Source organism: Acanthamoeba castellanii (genome assembly GCF_000313135.1).
Source record: "Acanthamoeba castellanii str. Neff unplaced genomic scaffold scf7180000084771, whole genome shotgun sequence".
NCBI lineage: Eukaryota > Discosea > Longamoebia > Acanthamoebidae > Acanthamoeba > Acanthamoeba castellanii.
In genome coordinates this window covers 63189-87694 of record NW_004457367.1, presented here as the reverse complement: position 1 = coordinate 87694, position 24506 = coordinate 63189, and the positions used below count along the sequence as shown (strand labels likewise).

Genomic DNA, 24506 nt, shown 5'->3' with positions numbered 1-24506 from the left:
GTGGTGCTGCCGCTCCCGCTTGAGTTCCAGTCGGCGGCTGCGGCGGCGGCGACGGGCGCGGGGCGAGAGGTGGCGGGCGAAAGCGGGGCGACGGGCGAGGGCGGGGCGGCGGGCGCGTCGTCGGAGGGCTGCAGGATGGAACTCGAGTCGAGGTGGTGGCCGAGGCGCTTGCACACGCGGCCGAGCTTGTCGATCCACACCCCAAAGTCGTGCGCGTTCTCGGCACGCAGCTTGTAGACGACGTGGTCGGACCGGGCGATCTCGAACATGAAGAGGAGCGCGCTGGTGACCTTGAGCGTGGTGCCCTGCAGCTCGATCAGGCCCTGCGCCGTCACGTTCTGCGGGTCCTTGGGCTGCTGGTCGTCAAAGTAGTGCAGGCTCGCGTCCTTCAGCACGAACCACCTGCCAGCCCATTAACGATTACCAATGGCGCGCAAGCACGCGATATTATATATTATATTACGATGAGGATGATTATGGATGATAACTTGTATATGATGATGATGATGATGATTATTGGTAGTAATGTCGCAACCAGGGAGTGTGTTGAGTGTTTGGAGTTGTGGTGGTGGTGGGAGGAGAGGAGGAGGTACCGCTGCTTGTACTCGTCGATGAGCTCGCGCCGCTTGGCGAGCCATCCCTCGTGGTCGGCGTTGCTGATGGAGACGGTCGTGAGGGCCGTGTCGATCCGCCGCGCCACCGTCGAGGCCAGCTGGCGATTGCAACCAACCAGCCAACCAGCCAACGCGCAAGCCGCCATGCGGACAGCAAAGGCGGGAAGTGGCGCGAGGTGAGGAGATTGTTGGGGAGCAGAAGGCCGAGAGGAGTGATGAATGGCGGTCATACCTTGATGGGGAGGAGGGAGGGGAGGGCGTCGAGGAGCGCCGTGTAGGAGTGCGTTTTGGCCAGGGCCGGCGTGTTCCAGTAGATCACGTTCTCGCTCTATGCACACACGACACGACCAACGACACCGCCAACGACACACGGCACACACACACACGGCACACAAGGTAAGGGGGCGTTGGGGGAGAGGGCCATGCGCAAAGGAATCGGAAGGGCGGGGCGGGGAGGAGAGGGGCACCTGGTCGAGGGGCAGGCTGAGGGGGGAGTCGGCGAGAGGGGTGAGATGGCGCACCCACTCGTCCTTCTCAGCGTCGGATGTGGCCTTCAGCCGGAACGAGCGCCTGCGTCACCCATCAGCCACCACCGTCAGCCCCACCTTTTCGTTCGTTCCTCCATTGGCGCGCGGTGCGGAGTGTAGTAGTACTCGGGGAAGGCGATCTGGAAGCGGCCCTCGGCGTTGATTTCGAAGCGGCCCTCCGGTTTGATCTCGAAGCCCGCCAGGCAGATCACCCCGTTGGGCTCCGTGTCCTGCGAGTGCGCAACAATCCCCAGCCCCCCCCCCGCACGTGCGTGAGCAACGCCGGCACCGGCAAAAAGGGAGAAGGGAGGGAGGCAGCGTACGGCGCTGGAGTCGTAGTAGTAGAGGAAGCGGTGCTTGAGGACGAACCAGCGGGGCTTGGACTTGATGTTGCCCCGCCCACGCTTACCCAGCATGCCCTGCTTGGCCGCCTCCGTCTTGGGCCAATCGGGGTGGAGACGGGCGATTTGCATGGCGTCCTCGTACGCCTACGGCATTAACAACCAACCAACAACAACCAACAACAACCAACAACCAACCAACAACCAACAACAACACGATCGCGTCAGTAGGTCGGGGGTGGTTAGGGAGGGGGGGGGAGAGATGGGGCGTTGTGCCTGGGCGTTGTTGCCGTTGGCCATGTAGGCGATGGCGCGGTACATGAGCAGCGCCGCACTCGCCGGATTGGCCTCCAGCGCCCTGCATTCAAGTGAGTGAATGGGGGGTAAATTCGGGGTTCCGGGAAGGCACCACGCCAGATCAAAAAGAACAGAGCGAGGGGTCCAAAAGTGGTTTGGTTACCGAGTGAACTGGAGCGTGGCCGCCACGAACTCGCGACGCGAGAAGCACGCCTTGCCCGCCATCATCGATTCCCGTACCTGCATGCGACCATCCCCCCCCCACCACACGCGCGCGCGCGTGTGTGGTTAGGATGCGTTGCGTTTGAGCAGTGGGTGGGGGTGGGGCGGGTGCACCTGGGACTTGGTGAAGTTGCGTCGGATGAGCTCCACGCCCTGGACCAGGTTGGGGTCGGTGGGGTTCTTCTTGAGGCCCTCCTGGTAGGCCTCCTCGGCGCGTGTGTAGTCCTGCGCGGCGAAAAAGGCCCGGCCCACGCGGTAGTACCCCTCCGCCCAATTGGGGTTCATGTCCACCACCTTGCCCGCATCCGCCATCGCCTAGTGGTGCCCCGCACGACACGACGACGCACGACACGACGACACGACGACACACGACACACGACGACACGATGACACACGGCATTGGTTAGTCCAGGTCATGACGGTGGGGTGGGGTGGGATGAAGAGGTGCCTCGGAGAGCTTGTTCATCTGGAGGAACACTTCCGATCGGTAGCTGTAGAGGTGCTCCACATCTGCAGGCCACAGGGCCACCAGGCCACCACCACCACGCCGAGAGTGAGCAGAGCAACAGCAACTACTACAGCAAACGTAAATGCAAAAGGCAACAAAAGGAGGGGAGGAGAGGGGTGCACCTGGGAACGACTGGATGGCCGAGGTGAGGGCCTGTGCGGCGTTGGTCCATTGCTGCTCGAACATGTACTGGATGCCCCGATACAGAATGTCCCAGCTCTGCTCACCACCAGCAGCATCGCGTGTACCCGCCACCACACTTGTGAGGCACGCGTGGCAGACGAGACAAGCCGCGAAAGAAGACTTAGATGGGGGCAAGGGGGGGCACGGTACGCGGATGTACTTGAACTGGACGAGCAGCTCCAGTTCGCCCGCCACGTGCTCCTCGGCCGCCCGCCCCTGCAGCGGGTGCACGTTTTGATGGGGCTTCCCGTCGCAGATCTCCACCAGCGGCACCGTCACGCGACCCTGATCACACACACACACACACACACACGCAACACAAGACCGCAAAACGAGCCACACAGTCTCTGAATTAAGCACAAATTGTGCGCGCCTCACGTTGGCATGAATGCAGGCCTGGCGGCGGCGGCGGCGGTGGTGGGTGAACGTTCGTACCAGGAACTGGTCAGAGCCGCCGCTGAGCTCCCGCCACAGGAACACCTCCAGCTTGCCGAACGGGTGGTCGACGTCCCTGCCATCCGCCAGGCAGCCAGCCACGCCTTAACTCTCAGCACACACGACGGCCAATGGCGGAAGGGCAAGGGCAGGGGGAGGAGCACGCACAGCTGGAGGGTGTCGTTCCAGGCGGATGTCGGGCCGGGCACGGAGCGGGTCTTGGCCTTGGCCACGTCTGAGGCCGCCAGCACATAGTAGAGCCCGCCCTCGGCCTCGGCAGAGTCGCCCCGTTTGTCGGCCCCCCGCACCACTGACGGTGGCGAAGGTGGTTGTTACCCCCCCCCCAACAAACCGTTTCGGCGAAAGCAACAGGCTCGGGGTGGTGTGGCATGTACCCGTCACATAAGCTCGTCCCGACACTGTTGAGTCCATCACTAACAGCCCCCTTCTCTATTGTTCGCCCCGAAAAAGAAGTTATTAATTGCTGCTCGTTGAAGAAAAGTTGAGAAATCAAGAAGAAACTCCACAGCGTTTCTCTCGGATTTCTAGCGGCGAAAATGCGAGATATCCGCCGCCCTTTCTCGCCTGCGGGTACGCGGCATCTACACAAGTCTCAAAATATGGATGAGGAGGAGGGTGCTCACTACTCGCCGGGCAACGTACAAGACGGCGGGTCCTCGCTTGGAGGTGAAAGGGCGCCGCTACTTGTACGCCACCTTGTGCATACGCCTGTTCCGTGCAGGACGTGGCCACCTTGCGCATACGTTGTGCCGCACTGCCCAGCTCACGTAAGCCCCCCCCCCCGCTGCACCGCACTTCTCCGCCGTAGCACCAGCTTCATTCCCACGACGACGGCCACGGTCATGGGCACGGCCACGGCTCAAAGGTACAACCGCTGGTTTCTTTGAACGAGCCGCGTGGCTGCCATGCTGCAGCACCAGAACGAACGGGCACTCTGACTCACACAGACAATAATGAAGAAGAAGGGGAAGAAGGGAAAGCGCAAGATGGATGCGGGGGACAGGAAGGCCATGATTGCTCTCACCGTTGCCACGGTCTTTACGCTGGTCTTCATGGTGGGCGAAATCGTGGGCGGCGTACTCGCCAATTCCCTCGCCATCATCACAGACGCCGCCCATCTGGTGCGTACCCCCCCCCAATCACTTCACTTCATTTGGCCCCCTCACGCATGCACATGCAGCCGCTCGTTGCATTGTGCCCTTACTCACCGCACACGCACACGCGAACAATCGGTGCCAGTTGACCGATGTGGCGGCGATGCTCCTGTCGCTTGTGGCTATGGGTATCGCCCGCCGAGCACCCACCAAGAGCATGTCGTTCGGCTTCTACAGGTGACCCCACCTCCTCCACCACCACGCCCACATGACTAGCTCCAACCATGGGCCAACCATCTCCTCACCCTCCTCATCTTCGCTGTGTGTGTTGTTGTTGTTGTTGTTTGTTGTGCTTCTCGACTCCAGGGCAGAGATCCTGGGCGCGTTGGCCTCGGTGCTGATGATCTGGGCGCTCGTGGGCGTGCTCGTCTACGAGGCCATCCTCAGACTCATCGCGGACATCAAGTACACACTCGGCGTCCAGCCGCATCCCTTCCATTCCCTTTCCAACGACGACCGGCGGTACACTAATTGTCACCGGACGTGCTGCGCGCAGAGAGGAGGGCGAAACTCTCGATGGCCGCATCATGACCATCATTGGAGGTATACATTACACCTCCCTCCCTCCCTCAAAATCAAATGCGTTTGTCAGTGCCTCTGATGGAGCGCATGGTCTTACACGCGCGCCGTGTGTGTGTGTGTGTGTGTGTGTGTGTTGTGGCGTAGTGTGCGGGTTGGTGGTGAATATCGTTGATGCGCTCATCCTGGCGTGGGGCAACGCGCCCCACGGCCACTCCCACGGTCCGCCGCCGCCTCCGCCAGTCCCCGCCCCCGGTACACTTCTCTCGCCTCCCTCGCCCCCTAAGAGTACTGCCCCTCACTCACGGTGATTTCTACCTTTCTATATATAAATATTGGCAGGCGAAGAGGTGGTCGAGGTGGTGCGCACCCACACCGGGCACGCGCACTCGCACGGACACGGCCACGGCCACGAGGGTATGACGACGCGCCTTTCCCAAGATGTGACACGAGGATCCGGCCGGCACGCCCGTGTATCCACGATGCTGAAGTTTGTGTGGTGTGGGCGGGGGCGGTGTTCATCCAGGCAACGTCAACGTGCGGGCGGCTCTCATTCACGTGCTTGGCGATTGCATCCAGTCGGTGGGCATCATCGGCGCCGCGGTGGTCGTATGGGTATATAGCACCCGCATCATTGGCCTGCTCGCGCACTGATGCAGACAACGTTGGGTGTGGGTTCTGTTGGCCCAACGTTGTCTGGTCACCCCCCCCCCCGCGAACACGTTGCTTACGCCGCCCCTGCGTATATCGAAATGTGCTGCAGGTGGGCAACCAAGTGACCACGGGCTCCCCGAGCGCTTCGCGGACCTATTTCAACTTGGCCGACCCGATCGCGTCCCTGGTCTTTGGCGTGATCACCCTCTTCACCACCGTCAAGTACCCGCTATTCCCCTTTACATGTTTTCGCTTTCTTTGACGCTTCTCCCTTCGCGGGTGGAACTGAACTGGAATTAACTTGGGGGGGGGTTGGGCGCGCGTGCAGGATCTTGCGGCAGATCCTGGGCGTACTGATGGAGACGGTCCCCTCCCACATCTCGTTCGACCTCGTGCACGCCTCCCTCGAAGCCATCGACGGTTCGTACTCCACCCTCCCCCCTCTCCTCCAATACTGCTCTCTCCGCTAGTCCGCGGTGATGGCAGCAGCAGCTCCTCATCTCCCCAAGGTGTGTCGGCATGGTTGGGGGGGTGCAGGGGTGAGCAGTGTGCACGATCTGCACATCTGGCAGATCACCCTGGGCAAGGTCTATCTGTCGTGCCACATCCGGTACCCCCACACCCGGCTCGCCACCTGTACCACCAATGCATACATTGAATGGAGGCTCTTCTCTCACACGTTGAGGGTGCGGGAACAGAGCGGAGGAGGGAGCCGAGCAGCGCGAGGTGTTGGGCGCTGCGCAGGAGACGTGTGCGAGGTACGGCATCAACCACGCCACCATCCAGGTCGACCCGCACGATCTGCCCGAGTGCTTCCAAAGCACCCACGAGTAGAGGAAGAAGAAGACAAAGAAAAGAGCAAGTACAGGAAATATACATACACACGCGAGCGCACGCGCCGATGTGTAGCTTGTTGGCCATGTTGTTGTTGCTGCTGCTGTTGTTGGCCATGTTGTTGTTGTTGGTTGTTCCCTATCGTCATCAGCATCACCGCTCACCGTCGGGGTCGTGGTCCGACGAGAGGAGCACGGTGTCCTCGTCCCCGCGCCAGGGGGCCGGGTCGCGGGCCGTCGGCCGACAGCATCGCCGGAGCCGCCGGGCGCCAGCGAGGGCGGCCTTCTTCCACAGGTTGTAGTTCTCCTTGGAGATGCCGAAGCAGATGAATGTGATGAAGCCCTGCCCCGACAGCGACACCACGTGCACTGCACCAACCATGATCATAATGAGAGCAAAATAAAACAACAAACACATGCGATCAGTCGACGTCAATGCGGTTGGGGGCACGCACGTGCTTGGAAGAAGAACGGGGGGTCGTCGAAGATCTGGTAGAGGCGGTAGGTGAAGAGCACCACCATGACGCCGACGAACATGGCGACCAGCAGGGCGTGGCGCAGCAGGTAGCCGTGCAGGCCCGCGCGCATCGGATCGAGCGAGTACGAGATGATCACGTAGAGCACCCGCGCCCAGAGGAGCACCCCCACCGCCAGCAGCAGCCCGACCTCCCCGTAGAAGAACCCCAGCTCCCTGCCACACCACCACCACCACCACCACCACACCACCACCACCACGGATACCGCGTGGTAAGCGATGCGCGTGAGAACACGCCAGGCCACGGTTCTGGGTGAGTGCACGTACCAGGCGTGATTGTCGCCAGAGTCGATCCAGCACCAGAAGCCGGCCGGACCCGTGTGCCCGAACGCAAACTGCATGATCGTGGTGGCGGTGGTGGCGGCGGTGGTGGTTCGATGATGAAAGATAAAGGACGAATGATGGCTCGTGTGGGCAGAGGAAGCTGCGAGGGAGGAAAGGTGGTTCGGGGGTTTGGGGTACCGGGATTATGGTCTGGATGCCGGAAAAGCCCCACGTGAGGACCAGGTACACCCGACCCAGCCTCTTGGCACCGCCCACCTGCACCCACCCTCAGTGCAATTGGCAAGTGCGTGTCGTGTCGTGTCGTGTCGTGTCGTGTCGTGTCGTGTCGTGTCGTGTCGTGTCGTGTCGTGTCGTGTCGTGTCGTGTCGTGTCGTGTCGTGTCGTGTCGTGTCGTGTCGTGTCGTGTCGTGTCGTGTCGTGTCGTGTCGTGTCGTGTCGTGTCGTGTCGTGTCGTGTCGTGTCGTGTCGTGTCGTGTGCCGTGTGTGTCGTGTGTGGGGGAAAGCGGCAGTGCGGGTGGGAGCAGAGGTGAACCTGCCAGACGGCGATGGTGTAGAGGTTGAGGCCTAGGAAGAACCAGGCCCACACGATGCCGGCCGCGAAGAACTGGATGCCGACGGCTTGCACCTGGCAGGCCACGCCTCCTTCCCGTAGCAGGTGCTCCACCCTACGCACGCGCGCGCGCCAACAACAACAGCCAAGTCAGACGGGAGGGGACCTAAAAGAACGAAAGCTGACGGAATTGAGGCAGGGAAAAGAAAGAAGGCGGCCAGCACGAACCCGAAGAAGGCGTTGAATAGGCTGAAGAGAGGGAGCCCCATGGAGCACAAGAGGAAGGAAAGGACGAGGTAGGACGGGAACTTGCGCTTGAACACCACGAACGTGAGCACGAGCGGTGCCACGAGGCACAGTGACACCGCGCTCAACACCACGAAGGTGTGCTCGAGGGCCTCCGCTCCCGACGCGTCCCCCACGGGCAGCAAGGGACCCCGCATGAGGGGTTTGTATTTGTTTGTTATTATTTATTTTACGAATTGCACTTCGCCTTTTCTCTTTCGCGGCCTTTTTGGTCGACAGAAGAAAAAACAAAAGCAAAGAGTAGAAGAAGATGGAGGGTGCACCAGCCGCGAGTAGGGGAAACACGCCCTCGTTCGCCATCGAGGAGAATGCCGAATACGTGGACCTGTCCCACAAGCCCCATTCCCGCTTGGGGGAGGGATACACCATACCGCCCACAACCAAGGTGCCCCACCCTCTCGTACAGTTTACATCATTTTATGCAGGCACAGATCTGCTGGTCCACGAGGTGCGGCTTTCTGATGAGGGCTTGGCCTTTGCCAAACAGGAGTTGGATTTGACCCACTGCCGCCTCCAACGCCTTGAGAACCTCGACAACCTGCCCGCTCTGGAGGTGAGCACCTACCCCCTGTGCCCGCCACGTTTTCTTATGGGGGCAGCTGACTGACGGGTGCTGCATCGGTTTGCTTGCTCGCTTGCTTGGTGGTGGTGGGCGAGGGCAGAAATTGGTGGTGCGCAACAACCAGCTGCACAAGATCGAGAACCTCGAGGCCCTCACCAGCCTGCGCGAGCTGGACCTCTACGACAACCAAATCACCGCTCTCGAGAACCTCTCCCTTCCTTCCCTCACGTACCTTCTCACCACCGGCTCGATGCTCTTCTGCCTCGTTGTTGCCACAGAGTCGTTCTTGCCGGGACTCGCCAAAACTGACTGGTTGGGGGTGGTCGCAGGTACCTGGACATCTCCTTCAACGTCTTCCGGCGCATCCAGAATTTGACGCACGAGGGTCTGCCGCACCTCACCGAGCTCTATCTCATCGCTGCTAAGATCTCCAAGATCGAAGGCAAGTCCCTCCGCCTCCCTCTTTCTTCCCAGCTTCTGCCATGATCTGCTCTGCGGTGCTGTGGCTCCTCTGCTGATGATCATCGCTTCTGCTACTCAGGCCTGGATACCCTCACCACTCTCACCACCCTGGAGCTCGGGTCCAACAGAATCCGGGTCCCCCCCCCTCCCAAGCGCTGCTTTGCTCGTTATGCCGAGCGCTTACGTGGTGCACCACAAAACGGTGGAAACGATGCTTACGTTGCGCGTTCACGTGTGTGTACACGCGGTGGGGTGCAGACCATCGAGGGGCTGGATAGGCTCGTGAACCTGGAGAACCTGTGGCTGGGCAAGAACAAGATCACACGCATTCAGGTACGCGGAGGCGTCTTCCTTTTGCATCTCTATGGCTTCAGCTTATTATACGACTTGAATCCTCCTTTCCTGCTCTGCACGTACGCGAACGTTCATGAAAGCAGGGACTGGACCAGCTTACCAACCTCAGAAAACTTAGCATCCAGGTACCTACTCGTCGCGCTACCGGCCAGCCGAAGAAAGTGTTTCTTCTCCTCCTTAACTTGTGCGCGCAGTCAAACAGGCTGACTGAGATCACGGGACTGGATAACTTGCGACTGCTTGAAGAGCTCTACCTTTCTCACAACGGCATCGACCGAATAGCCGGCCTCGATAACTTGGTGTCCCTCAAGACGCTCGACCTGTCGGCCAACCGAATCGCGCACCTCGAGAATCTTGAGCACCTCACGTCTCTCGAGGAGCTCTGGGTTTGCCGCCTCCCCTTCCGTTTTTCTACATACCTGCCTGCTCAAGATGCCCAGTGCACTTGTTGCTCACTGTGGTGCACGCACCTTTTCTTCAGATCAACGACAACCAGCTGGCCTCCTTTGACGAGCTGCGCTGCATTCGCTCCCCCGCGATCGAGACGGTGTACCTCCACGGCAACCCCGTGGCCAAACACCCCCAGTACCAGGAGCAGGTACACTCCCAATCACACACACACACACACACACACACACACACACGTGCACAGCACCACCCGAACATCAACTCACCAGCCCGGAACGTTCGGTGGTGGTCAGGTGGTGGCTGCACTGCCCTCGCTGGCTCAACTCGACTCCGCCACGCTGCCTCACTGACGTGTCGGCCGAAAAAGAAAGGAAATAGTTGGCCAACAAAAAAGCATCGGGAAAAGAAAAGGAAAAGAATTGTTGGTCTTGTTCATGATGGAGATGGAGGACCAGCAGCAACCAAGCCGGCCAAGAGGGCGCGGACCAATCGTGGGTCTAAGTCCTCCCAGCGGCAGCACGAAACGTAGAGCACACGATGCGGAGGATGAGCACACGCCGCCCGCGGTGGGCACCAAGAGGGCTCGCAGCAGCAGTGGCGGCAAAGAGCGAGAGGAGGGCGGAGCGACGCCTACTGCCGGCAACGGCCTACCAGCCTCGCCTGCCCCACGTGCGCCCTCGCCGTCGTCCTCGTCCTCGTCCTCATCGTCGGTGCCGCCAAAGGGGGCGAGCCCGGGGCAGCGAGCTGCCAGCCCCCAGGGAACGCCGCTGCGTGCAGCAGCAGCAGGCCTGCCGGTCCTGGTGGCCGCCATGCGCAGCTGCCGCTCCGTGGACCACTACGAGCGCCTCAACCGCATCCAAGAGGGCGCCTATGGCGTCGTCCGTACGCACACCCCTCCCCCCGCCACTCCCCCCCCCTTTGGAGACGTCAATCATGTCGGCCTCTACTCTCTTCTCACCCTTCTCCTTCTCCTTTTCCTCTTCACTCTCCTCTACGTTTTCCTCCTGCTCCGTTATTCGTCGTCATCGCGGTGCGAGCGCAGACCGGGCGAAGGACAAGGAGACGGGGGAGGTGGTGGCGCTGAAGAAGTTCAAGATCAAGGGCGACGAGTCGTTCCCGGTGACGGCGCTGCGGGAGCTGGCGGTGCTGATGGAGATGGACCACCCGAACGTGGTGCGGGCCAAGGAGATCGTGATCGGGAAGGACCCCAACTCGTTCTACCTGGTGATGGAGTTCCTCGAGCACGACCTCAAGGACCTCATGACCGCCATGCGCGACCCCTTCCTCCAGTCCGAGATCAAGTGCCTCCTCCAGCAGCTCCTGGAGGCCATCGCCTACATCCACGACAACTGGTACCTCCACAGGTGCGCACACTACACAACACTACAATCACGGAAATTTTGACGTGGCATGAAGAGCTTCCGCTGTTTCCTCTTCCTCTTCTTTCTCCTCTTCTTCGTCTTCGTCTTCCTCCTCCTCCTCCTCCTCCTCCTCTTCGCAGTCTCGCGCTCACTTTCTTGCCCGCATCAGAGACTTGAAGACGTCGAACCTGCTGCTGTCGAGCAAGGGCATCCTCAAGGTGGCCGACTTTGGCCTGGCCCGGCACTACGGCGACCCGCTGCGCCCCTACACCCAGCCCGTCGTCACTCTTTGGTACCTCGCCAAGCGGCCGATTGATCCGTGTAGCGCGCGCAGTGGCTTGAAATGTCGCGGCTTGTCCGCCTCCGCGTTGGTGGTGATGTTGTTGTTGTTGTGGTTGCCAACAGGTATCGCGCGCCCGAGCTTCTCCTCGGGGCCAAGGAGTATTCGTGGGAGATCGACATGTGGGCGGTGGGCTGCATCTTTGCCGAGATGCTCTGCAAGGAGCCCCTCATGAAGGCCCAGACAGAGCTCCAGATGATCGACCAAATATTCAAGATGCTCGGCACGCCCAACGACGACGTGTGGCCCGGCTTCAGCGAGCTGCCCTTCGTCAAGAAGATGAAGTTCAAGGTACCCTCACCATTGCCCTCCACCCGCCCACCACCCGCACCGACGAGCGTCGATGATCGCCGATCGGTGATCATCGATCGCCCATTGGACTCACGACAATCGTGTTGCAGACGTACCCGTCGGCGATACGGCAAAGGATGTTCTCGGCCACCACCGACGCGGGGTTCGATCTGCTGATGAGCTTCCTGGCCTACGACCCCAAGAAGCGCATCACCGCGCGAGAGGCCCTCTCCCACCGCTACTTCACCGAACCCCCTCTCCCGCGCGAGCCCGGCATGATCCAGACCTTCCCCTCCCTCCACGAGGTAAACCAGCAGCCGCACTCTCACCGCACACGCCGTGCGACCGTCACGCTAGTGTGTCGTCTCACCACGCGTCTGTCATGTGGGCACTGCTCTCTTGGTCAGGGCACGCGGCCTCGCCCGAACTCGCCGGGTGTGGAGGGCGGCCTCTTTGGCGCCCACCTCCTGAGCGACTCGACGGACGCGCACGCCGCGCTGGGCATCGACCCCTACGGTCACCAGCCAACCGGGTTCAAGCTCAGGTTTTGAATCGCGAACCAACCAAGATTTCCCGGAAAGGGCGGCACATGGCCGGCTATTGCCATTCGTCGAGGACAGGCAACGGCACTTCGTCGTCTCCCTTTTCTCTGGTACCCCAGGTATGCAGAGCACCAGTTCCCCCACTACGGGAGCTATATCTCTCCCGAATCCTCCACCGAACGCTCCCAAACCTTCCCTACAAGGCAAGTCTCGGTCCGCCAACTCCGAAACCCAACCCCCGTGGCCCAATCGCGCTTGTCCAGCAACGGGTCTTTTTCGGCCGCGTATTTATTTACTTGCTTGGCGTTAGAACTTGTTCCTTACCGCCCAAGTGCCCACCACACCTCCACGCACCCCCAGCCCACCAGCCCCCCCCTTCGCTTTCGCGTCACACCGCGCTCATTGGCCACTGCTGGCCGCGACCCTCTGACCGACAAGAGAGAGACCAAGCTCTCTCTACTCCAAGACAGACTGTCGACCTCTTCATCTACGTGCCCACCACCCATCACCGCTCTTAAACCTTTAGGAGCCTAAATCAATCCCCTCTCTCGAGTAAGTTTCTTCATCTTCTCCGTCGCTTTCGCTTTCGCTCTCTCGCCAAAGCCCACCTCCGCACCTACACAACCCCCCGACGACTACCACGAGTCCCTCGATCCCCACCCCAGCCCCGAACATTCCTCCTCCGTTCGCCGACCGAGACGATGTACCATCACGCCGCCGCTGGCGTTGCGACCCTGCCATCGGGCAGGCACTCCTTCCCGCTCGACGGCGGCGGAGGATGCGCCGTAGGAGGCGAAGACGAAATTGATTGCCGGCACCATGGCGGGGGGAGGGGGGAGGGGCGCCCCGGTCTAGGCCCCCACCACCGGCTCGACGGTCAGGACGGACCGAACGGCGACGCCGACCTGTACCACCGCCTCGTGGTACACCCCCGCCCGCTGGCCCAGCGCCTCGACGTCTCGATCGAGCTCGCCCAGCCGTGCCGCGAGACCGTGACGGAGAACGGCGTCACCAAGGAGGTCCACGTCATCGTCAAGCAGGTGCCCTTCTCCATCCACGTGCGCCTCCCGGCCCCGCCCCTCAAGGCCCCCAAGCGCGAGTGCCGCCTCAGCGAGCGCCGCTGCGGCAAGGTCCGCTCCGACGGCGACGACGACTACCACGACCACCACCACCACCACCACGACGCGTCGTCGTCGTTGTCGCCCACCGCCCCCGGCACCATGGTGACGGACTTGCGCGGGCTCGAGATGGAGGTGCGGCTGCGCTACGACGGCGAGGGCGGCCGCGCGGTGCCCTTCGTGCAGCGTCCGCCGCTGGACGTCATCGCCACGCGGGTGGCCGACGACGGCCGCTCGGCGGTGCTGACCGCGCGGGTGCGGGCCTTGAGCTCGCAGCACCAGAACCGCCTCTTCGTCGCCCACGTGCGCGCCTTCACCCCACCCCCGAGCCCCGAGGCCAGCGCCGACCAATCGCCGGCCACCACGTCATCGCTGCCCCCGTCGGGCGCGCCCTCGCCGGCCACCGGCCTCGAGCCGGCCTCGATGGCGTCGGTGGTGCTGGAGGCCCTCACGGAGCCGATCCAGGTAATCTCCAAGCCGCGCTCGTCGCGCAAGCGCGTGGTGCGTCGGAAGCGCACCCTGGGCGACATGCTCCTCGAGTGCACGCAGCGCATCGAGCGCGCCCAGCTGGCCCACGCCCACGCCATCGGCGCCCTCTCCAAGCGCTGCCGCCTCGTGCCCCGCGACAACGACGGCACCGACACAGCCCCCGCCGCCCCCGCCCAACAGCTGCTCCACCACTACGAGCCGCACGCGCCGCCGCCCCAGCACCACCAACAGTCCCAACAGCAGCAGCAGCAGCAGGTGGGTGATGGGAACGCGTTCCTGGTGTCGCCTCTCGAGGACCCGCAGCTGATGATGCTCATGGACCTGCCGGCCGCCTTTCCCCACTCCTTCCTGCCGGCCTCCTTCGTCCCGGGTCCCGAACAACACCAACACCAGCAGCAGCTGCAGCTGCAGCACCAGCAGTTCAACCCCCCCTACCACCAGCAGCAGCACCACCACCAGCAGCAGCAGGCCGACGTGAAGGAGATGCCGGCCTTCTTCCCGGCACCGACCCTGCAGACCCAGCGGCCCCAGCCTGCCGCCGATGATCCGCTATCGCCGCCGCTGCCGGGCTCATCGGCGTCCCCGTGCTCGCCCGCCTGCGCGTCGTCCTCGTCGTCGGCCCACCACCACCATTCCCATCAGCAGCAGCCCCACCACCAGCAGCAGCAGCTCCAACATTTGCGCGACCCGCGTCTGCGCACCCCGCACGCGGCTGCCGGCCCGGTCGCCAGCGCCTCGAGCCAGGGAGCTTCGCCGGTGGCCCCGGCGTCGGAAGAGGACCCGGTGGAGGCGGCGGCGGGTGCCTTCCTCCGCTCCTACGCGGCCCTGCCGTCCTTCGACCGTTCGATGGCGATCAGGCGCGTGCTGCGCAAGTACGGCACCGATCGGCTGCAGGCCCTGGGCTCCCTCCTCGCCCTCCTGGCCTCCCGCACCCCGCCGCCCCCCAAACGTGCCCAGAACCCCAACGAGGCCGCTGCCTCCTTCCAGGTACTCACGCGCCCCCAATGGTAGTTGATGATGATGATGATGATACTTACACGCGCATTCCCTACGCCTCACAGAGCTGTGTGTGCACGTCGTGCTCCTACGAGGCCGAGCTGCACAACATTGACGGCTTCTACAAGGACTTCATCAACCTCGAGTTCTCCTTCCAGTGAGAACGCGACCCAACCAGCCACCAGCTCTCCAATCCAACAGCCTCATTGAGCAGCCCGCCAGCCCGCATCATTTCTACTTCCAGTCCCATCACCATCACCATCATCATCATGAGGCCCATCAGCCTCTTGCTTGAGCGCCAACGCAGTCGGTACTCCCCGACTAGTCCGCCTCTACGACTACGTACGTCCTCCAGCAGGACGTACGGACGGACGTACATAGGTGCGTGTACATAGAGAGAGAGAGCTGCCCCCCATCCGCCCAACCCCAAGGGTGTGGCCGTCTTTTATTTTCCAATAAAGGAAAGGGCTGCTGACGTCACCCACCCAAAAAAACAAAAGCTTCGGGGCCAACACACGGCGGGGCATCAAGCGGGGTACTTAGTGCTGCAGGTCAGAGATGGGGTCGTCACGGAGAGTGCCCCAGGCGGCGCATGCCTGGTTGTGGCCGGCCATGCTGGTGGTGCTGGTACTGCTGGTGCTGCCTCTGCTGGCGGAGGGGGCCACGCAACCGGGGGCGGTGGAGAGGCTGTCCTCACGAGAGGTGCTGGCGAGGGCTCGCGAACGGATGGCAGGGGCCGAACTGGGGTCCCTCATGACCAAGACCACCGCCAGGAAGGGACCCGCCAAGCCCACCACCACCGCGGTCCAGTCTCGTGAAGACGACGACGACGACGACGACGGAGGGGCGGAGGCAAAGGAGGAGGTGGTGCCGGAGGTGGACATGAACGCCAACACGGCCAAGGTCATGTTCGAGACCATCCGCCGCATGAACCCCGGCCTGGCTCCCCTGCGCGAACAGCTCCCCGGGCAGCAGCAGCCCCAGCAGCAGCACCAACACAAGAACTCGCTGGGCAGGTGCGCACTCCCTCCTTGCAGCAGCCCGTGGCCAAGTACTCACTACAGGGCCTGGGGTGGTGGCGGGTGGTGGGCAGCAAGGTGAAGGCGGCGCTGGGCGGCACGTCGGTTACCCGACGGGTGAACAAGAAGCCGCTGCCGGCCCTCGGGCGTCACGCCTACTCCTCCTCGTCGTCCGACCACCTGCGCAAGCTCCTGGGCGACAACGACCCCCAGCAGCAGCAGCCGCCGCAGCAGGTGGCCCCCACCACCCTCACAGGTGCGCCTGCGGCATTCTCTCTCCCTCACCGGCTCTGTCTCAACTCTCTTGCCTGTCAACGTGTGTGTGCTGGGCACAACGGACAGTTGACCCAGGCGTGCCAGCCGAGCCAACGGTACAGGAGGCGGACACGTCCGTGAAGGAGCAGGAGCTGCAGCAGGCTCAAGCGGCTGGGGCGCGAGAGAACTCTGCCCTCCATGCGCTCCTGCAGGAGATCGAGTTGAACGAGGAGCACCGCCACACCAACTCAGAAGAAGAACAGCAGCCTCGGTTCACAGAAGGCACGCAATCGCACCCTCTTCACCTCCCTCTTCACCTGCTCCCGTTGGAATGGCTGACAGAGATGGAGATCTGCACCTCTCCAGTGTTCGGCGAACCCTCCGGCGAAGAAGAAGAAGAGGCCGGTAGGCGTGGTGATGATGGTGAACCGAAGGGGATCCACAACGAAGAGCTCACGTTGTCCGCCCCGCCGTCAGCGCAGCGCTCGGCTGCCGAGCGGGCCGAGGAGGCGGCCCTTCTGGAGCGCCTCATGGAGGCCTACGCCGCCTACGCCGCCCTACGCAAAGAACCACCTCCATTTGCCTTCGGTGTGCCCACAGACCTGGGCCAGATGCCGACCAACCCCGACCGGCTAAGGGTCCCAGCGGAAGAAAGGGATCCGCGGCAGCTTCAACGTGGCGGAGTCCCAACGCACGACCACTCCTCGTCCTCCTCGTCCCAGCACTTGGCCGTACTCCCCGCAGCGGCAGAGTTGAGCCCCGAACCGCTCCTTACGTAGCCACCACCACGGGAAACAGCAGCACCACCCCAACATCACCACCTGCCTGTGATGCAACACCTGACCAAGAGGGCGTCGTGGGATACAATACATATCTCTGTTCATTTAGCAGCAGCAGTAAGGGAAGAAGTGGCTTTTATGCGCGGTGATGGTTGGTGATGATTATATGGACAAGGTGACTTCCAAGCAGTCGCCAGGTTGGAGGAGCAGCACATCAGCACTGCACTCCAGGGCAACATCGGGCAGGAGCACGATTTTACCCACAACTGGTTGCGCCAGGCCGGCTTGATCGTCCCCTTCTGGCTTCTGTGCCAATCGCCCCGCGATGGCAGCGCGCAGGCCTTCTATGCCGGCACGCGGAGAGAAAGACACCATGCGAAAGAGCTTGCCGTTCTCCTCGGCGCCAGCGCACCTCACTTTCACCACCACGAGGGACTCGCCCTCTGACGACCCGGCGTTCTCGGCCACGTCGGCAGCTGGAGAAAGGGGCCGCGTGAAGATTAAAGACTTGGATAGAACTGGAGCAGCCTGAAGAATGACGACGAACCTTGCTCAGTCGCAGTCCCCGGCGGCGGGGAAGGCGCAGCAGCAGCAGCAGCAGCGAGGGCCTTGTATGCGGCCAGCAACTGCGGGACGTCGCTGTACCGCAAGTCCTCGAGGGACGCTGTCAAAAAGCGAGTGTGCTCCCGGGAGTGCACCTGCACGACACACAACGATCAGCGGCTGGTGCGTTGGAGATCAGGGGCAGCGAGGAGAGAGACAAACAACGCCGTGCCGTGTTGTACGAAACAACCCCCCCCCAATTTCACCCTTCGCTCTTCGGCAGTGGTACAACTCACCGCCCCATGGTGGGTGAGTGGGTGGGCCAATAATACTAAGAAGAAGAAGAAGAAGAAGAAGAAGAAGAAGAAGAAGAAGAAGAAGAAGAAGAGGTGGGACGTACACTCGCGCCCACGCGCTGAGGACGGAGGAGCGCGAGGGAGCCCGTGGCGGCAGCCTGGCTGGCGTCATGGTGCGGGCGAGGGAGTTGTGATGGATGGGTGCTGCGGTCTCCGCCCCCGTCGTAGAGTCGAGCATAGTCCTGCATGTGTGCATGCATGCCTGCCTGAGTGAGCACCAGAGGTGGTCGAAAGGGTGTGGCGGGTGGGGGTGGGGGGTGGGGATGTCAGCACCTGCGGTTGCATGTTGAGGTGGGAGCCATCGATGTTCTCCACGAAGGAAATGACGGACACCAGCTGGGTGTAGTAGTAGAGCGTCTCCCCCGCGAGAATCTCCGGCGCCGTGTACCGCGCAATGAACCTTGAGGGAGCGGTGGCGGTATGGCGGTGGCCGGAAGCAGATTAGACATATCGGCACAGCAGCGAGCAGGAGTCGTCGTGGTCGTCGTGGTCGTCGTACCTGACGTTGGAGTGCAGATGGGGCGGATAGGCACGGAGCACCACCATGCACAGGTGGGGCAGGAAGTCGTCGGCACCCGCCGTGTTATCCAGCGATTTGAGCAGCTCTAATAACGTTTATGGAGTATGGAATGTGGAATATGGAGGGAGGGATGGATGGATGGATGGATGGATGGATGGATGGATGGATGGATGGATGGTGGATGGAATGTGGTGCAGAGGATGAGGGCAGAAGGGCAGAAGGCCGTCAGATTGCCCACACGTGTGTGCACCACCAACCCACCGCCAACCCACCGCCAACCCACCACCCACCCACGAGCGAGGCGAGGCGAGGTGCGTACCGATGATGAGTCGGCAGGCATTGAGGAGAGCCCGGAGCTTCTCGGTCGGAGAGCACACGGAGTTCATCATCAGCAGTTCTGCTCACCCCCCGCACGCACACGCACGGGTTCAGAGTCCGTCGGGGGGGGGCGCATATGTTTGGAGGAGGAGGAGGAGAAGGAGGAATTGGGGGGGGGGCAATGGGGAATGGCTCCTCTTCTGAGGAGGAGTACCTCTCTCGGCGGCGGCCCACATGCGCTTTTTGCAAAATCGGGGAGGAATGCCGAGCATGTCCGGGGTGACAAAGGCCAGCTTCTTCATCTTCTCCGTCAGCATGCGGTCCCTCTCCTGATCCGACGCCGACAGGAATATGCTGCGCATGTACCCACGCCGCACGCCGCCCACCACAGAGGAGACAAACAGAACCTGGTCAGCAACGGCCCTTGCTGCTGCTGGTGGTGGCTGGTGGTGGTGGCTGGTGGTGGTGGCTGGTGGTGGTGGCTGGTGGTGGCTGGTAGCTGGTGGCTGGTGGTGCTTGGGTCGATGGGGCGGTACCTCTTGTAAATTTTGGTGTACACGACCGCCTCAAGTGCCTGGGCCGTGTAGTCGGCCTCCTTGGCCGAGATGCCTCGCCACAGGGGGTGGCTAAGGATCGCTTGCCGCGTCCTGCGCAACACCCAACACCACAACATCCGCGGGGGGGGGGTTGATACAGGAGCAGTGAGTGAGTGAGTGAGTGAGTGAGTGAATCGGTTAGCGCTCCCCCACAACACCGCCACGTCATATGTGTTATATGCAATTGCTAGGTTTCTCCGCCACACCACACGCACCGGCTGAGAAAGGAGAGGATCTGCTCCTTGTCGTCGGTGCCCAGCTTCCTCTTCTGGATAGAGCGAGCGAAACTAGCCCCCCCCCCCGGAGCGTGAGGCAAACAGCGAGAGTGACCAGCAGCAGCAGCAGCAGCAGCAGGGCGTGCGGTGGTGGCTGGTGGCGGGGGTAAGGGGTGGTTGGTTACCTCTCGATGGTGATGCGCAGCTGGCGGGTGTTCTTGTCGTGCAGCTTGGTGAGGAAGGCGTCGAGGGACAGCGGCGCTGCCAGGCGGAGATCAAACTGCGCTGTGCTCGAGTACACGCGACCCGCCATGACTGTCGCCACGCACATGCACGCATCAGGCATCATGCACGCATCAGGCATCATCATGCAGCATGCACGCATGCAGCATGTAGGAATGGAAGGAAAGGAGAATTGGGCCACCGCCGGTACCGCACTGGGTGCGTGTGTGCGTGTGTGCGTGCGTGCACCTTCGCTGTCGCGTGATCCGGCTGCCTCGCCACTAGGAAAGGGAGATGATGGCGAAGTAGCCTCCGGATGGGCGTGGTCTATGTCGAGAGGCCGGGTACCGGGCGAGGACGGCGACGTGGGCGCGGCGGCAGCGGCGAGGACGTCGACATGGCCCAGCGGGGAGGATATGAGGAGCAGGGGCACGTCGTAGTCGATGTCCTCAAACTCCATCTGGCCCTCGCGCAGAATGTCAGCCGTCTTGCGGCTCCCTTCTCTAGTACCCGTTAACCACACACACACACACACACACACACACACACACACACATACACACACGTCCCCGCGCAGCAGCAGCAGCAGCAGCAGCAGCAGCAGCAGAGCACGCAATGATTGCGGGTGAGCAAGGGAGCCCATTAAGCGCGCACGTGTGGTGTGTGTGTGTGTGTTGTGTGGTGTGTGTGTGGTGTGTGTGTGTGTGTGTTGTGTGTGTGTGTGTGTGTGTGTGTGTGTGGTCCTGAACATGAGCGGAGAGAGCACCCGGAGAGCGAGAGGATGATGGACTGCATGTCGGGCGAGAGGGAGCCCATGATGTCGTTCAGGGACGAGAAGAGGGGCGATTGCTCATCTGGCGATGCGCCACGGTAAGAAAAATAAATATACGCAAATAAAGAGATAAAGAAGGTGGGTGGGTGGGTACACGTGCCTTCCCACTGCACGATGTGCGTCTGCAGGAGATCCCGCGTGATGGCGACGCCATCGAGCACGATGTCTTGCGGCACCAGCAGGGTTAGCTGCCCAACGAGGAGGAGGGGGAGGAAAAGAACACGCTGTCAGGCCCGCCACGTCACCACCGAAAGCGAGAGAGCGAGAGTGACAAGACGCGCCACCCGGATTGCGAGGGGGGAGGTGGTGGGCGTGCCTGCTTTTCCTTGAGCACGTTCAGCAGATCCCGGAACTCGGGTCGCGAGCAAAGCGCGCGCAGCATCCGGTTGTTCTCTTTCTGCAACGTGGCGGCGGTTGTGGTGGCGGTGGTGGTGAGAACGATGAAGGGCAATGATGCGTGGATGGAGGCCGCCGCCACCGGGATGGGGCAGAGAGAGGTAGAGAGGTAGAGGTGGGGAAGGGGGAGGAGAGGGAACTCACCTCGTAGACGAGGAAATTGTTGGTGGACGACTGCGACAGACGTCCCCCGGGCACCCGCGCACGGGCTGCCCGGTGCGCCATGAGCTCTGTGCGCGTATTTAAATAAGGGGGGGGGGGCGTGCAGGTAGTTAGTTGGTATGTGCCATGTGCTGGCTGGGTGCCTGCTCGGTGGGGGGGGGGATTTAGGGTGGGTGGGTGGGCACCTGGGGTGATGGGAACGGGGGTGGGCAGGTCGTCGGAATCCCTGGCCGGGTCGAGCTGCTGGTTCTCGTTGATCTTGTCCTTGATGGTGTTGAGCACTTTGGTGAACATACTGCTGCTTCTGTCGCGGGCCTTCCTGCTCGCGTCCTGTGTCGTGGTTGTCGAGTGTGCGTGCATGTGCGTGCGTGCGTGCATGTGTGTGCGTGCGTGCATGTGTGTGTGTGCGTGTGTCGTGTGCGGTGGAGTTGAGGAGGCGAGGCGAGGAGGAGGGAGAGGCGTGAGTCAGGGAGGGCGTACGTCGCCGATGATCTTCTCGTCGATTTTTTCTTCGATGGCCTGCAGGAGGGAACTGAACGAGAAGGCCGGCCCCGGTGCAGAGGGGGACGAGGCGGCGCCGGTTTCCGCTGGAGAGATGCCGCTCCCCGCAGCGGCGCTGCATAAGAGGCGTCGACAGCCATCAGTCGCCGCCTCGCTTTCTTCGCCATACCAGCCACCGCGCGCATGCACGACACGCCGCGCGCAAATTTTGGCGGAAGAGAAGAGAGCGGGCGCGCACCTGATCGCCGGGGTCTCGCTGATGGAGAGAAGAAACTCGATGGCCGAATTGGCACTTCCCTCACAGGCCTCCAGCACGCTGCTAATGACCTCGGGATCGATATTCGTGAACTGGCGATGATCACGCACACGCGCACACGCGCACATCAGTGAGTGGCAGTGGTGTGTGTGGATTTGGGGGTGGGGCACCGGGGCACAGCCTTCGAGGACGCGTACCATGCGTTCGAGGCTCTGCCGCGCGTTTTCCCGGTTCATGCGCTGGGTGTGTTCGTCTTCCCCAGCAGCTCCCTCCCCTGCAGCACACGTGCCGCGCGTGAGGCGAGAGGCGAGAGGCGAGAGGCGAGAGGCGAGAGGCGAGAGGCGAGAGGCGGGTCCCGTACCGTATTGGTAGAGGGAGAGGTAGGCGTGGATGGCCGACGGGTTGGTGGCGAAGGAGCGGTGCGTGCCCTCCGGCAGATGGGGCACCGGGATGCGCAGGGGATTGCCCTCCAGGAACAGCACCTGATTGGTGATTGGTGGTTGGGTGATTAGTGATGCCATGCCACGCCACGCCACCCCACGCATGGATCGGGAGGCCACACGAGACACGGCGCGACCAAGACCGGTAGATGGCGGGGCGGTTAAAATATGGCGGTGGATGGTAGGGGTGGTAGTGGTGGGATGATGATGATGATGATGGGGGGGTAGAACCTTGAGCTTGGCAAGCAGGTGTGCGTCGTGGGGGAGGGACGCGAGGCGGTTGTCGCGGAGGTCGAGCTGCCGGAGGCGGGTGAGGCGCGGGAAGGAGGCGGGGAGGGCGGAGAGGGCGTTGCGGGCGAGAGCGAGACGACGGAGGACGGGCACGTGGAGGCCAAAGTCGTCGGGGAGGGCGGTGAGCCGGTTGTCGGTGAGGTGGAGCGAGGTGAGGGTGGGCGGGAGGGCCGGGGGTAGGGCCGTGAGGGCGTTGGCCGAGAGGTCGAGGTCCACCAGGGCCGTGAGCGAGGCCCCCAGCGGCCACGTGGGGAGCGCCGCGAGGCGGTTGAAGGAGAGGTTGAGCACCCGCAGGCTGCTCAGGTCGCCCACCTCCGGCGGCAGCCCCGCGAGCTCGTTCATGCCCAGGTTGAGCACCTCGAGCGACGACAGCCGCGAGAACGACGACGGCAACTCGGCCAGCCGGTTCTCCGACACGTCCAGCTCCTGTATGTTCACCAGCCACCAGCCACCACCAGCCACCACCAGCCACCACCACCAGCAGCAGCAGCACGCCCACCGCAGCCACCGCAGAGCACGCGGTGAGGTCACACAACACACAACACAGGACACACACGCACGCGTGTAGGGAGCAGGCGGGCCTGTGGCGGGGGCGGCGTACGACGAGGTTGGAGAGGAGGCCGAACAGGGGCGGGAGGGCGGTGAGGTGGTTCTTGGCCAGGTGCAGTCGGGTCAGCGACGACAGCTCACACAGCTGGCTGGGCACCACGCCACCCTGCTCGGCCACCAGGCACCCTGCACACACACACACACACACGCGCGCGCGCGCGCACACACACCCCGGTGTACCACCGCCACCAGCCACCAGCCACCACCACAGTGGTGAGCGGTGCGCACCACTATTCATCGCACCACCAATGCAGAGAGAGAGAGAGAACGAGGAGGCCGCGCTGCAATTGCCCAGGCGTGGTGGCCGCAGCGGCGGCGGAGGGGGAAGGTGATGGGTGGGGTACCGGTGAGGGAGAGGAGGGTGGCCCTCTGTGCGCGCGCCTGGGCCAGCACGTGGGCCAGTTTGGTGGGACCCACGCTATCGATGAACGACGTCGTGCTGCTGCCGCCGCCGCTGGTGGCGGGGACGGGAGCGGCAGCGTCCCCCGTGGCTCCGCCCTCGTCCGACGCGATGCCCTCCTCTGCTGCCGCGGCCGGTGCAGTGCCTCCCACGACCGCCACGGGCGGCGGTGACGGCGGTGGTGCGTCTACGCCCCGGCCACCTCGTGCTGCTGCTGCTGCTACTGGTGCCGTACCCACCTGCAGCAGCTGCAGGGCCTCTTCCTTTTCCTCTTCCTCTTCCTCATCTTTGTCTTCATTGTTGTTGTCCTCCTCCTCCTCCTCTTCCTTTTCCTTTTCCTTTTCCGGTTCCTCGTGGTGCGGGGGCTGCAGCAGCGGGTCCTCTTCTTCGAGCTGCTGCTGGCCAGCCTCCTCCTTCACCTCATGCTGATGCTGATGATGGCGGCGGCGGCGGTCGTGGTGGTGGTGGTCCAGTACGTGAAGGGCAGGAGACCCGCTGAGGCCTGCAATGAGGGCACCCTCGCCGCCGTGCTGCTGCTGCAGCTGCCGCTGGTCGTTATCGTCGTTGTCGTCGTCCAGCCCACTGTCCCAGGCCTCCATATTTTAATGTTGTTGAGATTATTATTGTTGTTGTGGTTGTGGTAGGGGGGGGGGATGGCGACGAGGGCTGGGGGTGTGGTGGGGCGGCCAGACCCGGGTGCCGTTACCCAACACCTCGGCTCAGCGCACAGTCGGATGCCTCACATTCCAGAGGGCAACGTTGAGGGACGCGTCATTTGAAATAGTGGACCGTTGGAGACAACAAGGGAACAGAAGGCGGCAAAACGTTTGGGGCTTCGAAAAGAAGCGAAGATGGAACTCGAGAAGGACGAAGCAGTGCCCTCCCTGGG

The 24506-nt window shown here is 62.5% G+C and overlaps 7 protein-coding genes and 1 pseudogene across 7 annotated transcripts; 5 read left to right on the top strand and 3 right to left on the bottom strand.

The window, feature by feature from the left end:
- Positions 1–3559, bottom strand: part of ACA1_271610 — a 4618-nt pseudogene extending 1059 nt beyond the window's left edge.
- Positions 3560–3747: 188 nt separating this feature from the next.
- Positions 3748–6309, top strand: ACA1_271600 (cation diffusion facilitator family transporter superfamily protein; the record flags this gene model as incomplete). Its single annotated transcript, XM_004336580.1, has 12 exons — positions 3748–3834; positions 4114–4269; positions 4388–4479; positions 4609–4764; positions 4799–4845; positions 4969–5076; positions 5164–5238; positions 5348–5436; positions 5585–5697; positions 5804–5895; positions 6013–6085; positions 6174–6309. The coding sequence occupies 12 exons, from the start codon at positions 3748–3750 to the stop codon at positions 6307–6309; spliced, it is 1224 nt and encodes a 407-aa protein (XP_004336628.1).
- A 153-nt stretch (positions 6310–6462) lies between these two features.
- Positions 6463–8121, bottom strand: ACA1_271590 (slime mold cyclic amp receptor protein; the record flags this gene model as incomplete). The annotated part of the gene is made up of 6 exons (XM_004336579.1): positions 6463–6677; positions 6764–6999; positions 7111–7178; positions 7306–7383; positions 7661–7793; positions 7907–8121. The coding sequence occupies 6 exons, from the start codon at positions 8119–8121 to the stop codon at positions 6463–6465; spliced, it is 945 nt and encodes a 314-aa protein (XP_004336627.1).
- A 113-nt stretch (positions 8122–8234) lies between these two features.
- Positions 8235–10120, top strand: ACA1_271580 (protein phosphatase 1, regulatory subunit 7, putative; the record flags this gene model as incomplete). The annotated part of the gene is made up of 11 exons (XM_004336578.1): positions 8235–8369; positions 8472–8537; positions 8647–8774; positions 8876–8992; positions 9021–9043; positions 9088–9143; positions 9267–9341; positions 9446–9487; positions 9557–9748; positions 9907–9960; positions 10064–10120. 11 exons carry the CDS (start codon positions 8235–8237, stop codon positions 10118–10120), a joined length of 945 nt encoding a protein of 314 aa, XP_004336626.1.
- Positions 10121–10213: 93 nt separating this feature from the next.
- On the top strand, positions 10214–12313 carry ACA1_271570 (cdk10/11, putative; the record flags this gene model as incomplete). Its single annotated transcript, XM_004336577.1, has 6 exons — positions 10214–10652; positions 10813–11134; positions 11301–11450; positions 11537–11762; positions 11873–12067; positions 12170–12313. The coding sequence occupies 6 exons, from the start codon at positions 10214–10216 to the stop codon at positions 12311–12313; spliced, it is 1476 nt and encodes a 491-aa protein (XP_004336625.1).
- A 692-nt stretch (positions 12314–13005) lies between these two features.
- ACA1_271560 (uncharacterized protein) lies at positions 13006–15068 on the top strand (the record flags this gene model as incomplete). Its single annotated transcript, XM_004336576.1, has 2 exons — positions 13006–14898; positions 14973–15068. 2 exons carry the CDS (start codon positions 13006–13008, stop codon positions 15066–15068), a joined length of 1989 nt encoding a protein of 662 aa, XP_004336624.1.
- A 451-nt stretch (positions 15069–15519) lies between these two features.
- Positions 15520–16960, top strand: ACA1_271550 (uncharacterized protein; the record flags this gene model as incomplete). The annotated part of the gene is made up of 3 exons (XM_004336575.1): positions 15520–15923; positions 16001–16182; positions 16269–16960. The coding sequence occupies 3 exons, from the start codon at positions 15520–15522 to the stop codon at positions 16958–16960; spliced, it is 1278 nt and encodes a 425-aa protein (XP_004336623.1).
- A 162-nt stretch (positions 16961–17122) lies between these two features.
- On the bottom strand, positions 17123–24216 carry ACA1_271540 (leucine rich repeat domain containing protein; the record flags this gene model as incomplete). The annotated part of the gene is made up of 25 exons (XM_004336574.1): positions 17123–17436; positions 17508–17658; positions 17904–18041; positions 18133–18259; positions 18359–18464; positions 18699–18776; positions 18912–19051; positions 19234–19344; positions 19509–19580; positions 19694–19823; positions 19980–20057; positions 20079–20233; positions 20497–20584; positions 20657–20750; positions 20897–20959; positions 21103–21188; positions 21306–21450; positions 21601–21736; positions 21860–21969; positions 22075–22151; positions 22239–22359; positions 22549–23034; positions 23210–23343; positions 23562–24048; positions 24094–24216. The coding sequence occupies 25 exons, from the start codon at positions 24214–24216 to the stop codon at positions 17123–17125; spliced, it is 3750 nt and encodes a 1249-aa protein (XP_004336622.1).
- Between the last annotated feature and the right edge of the window lie 290 nt (positions 24217–24506).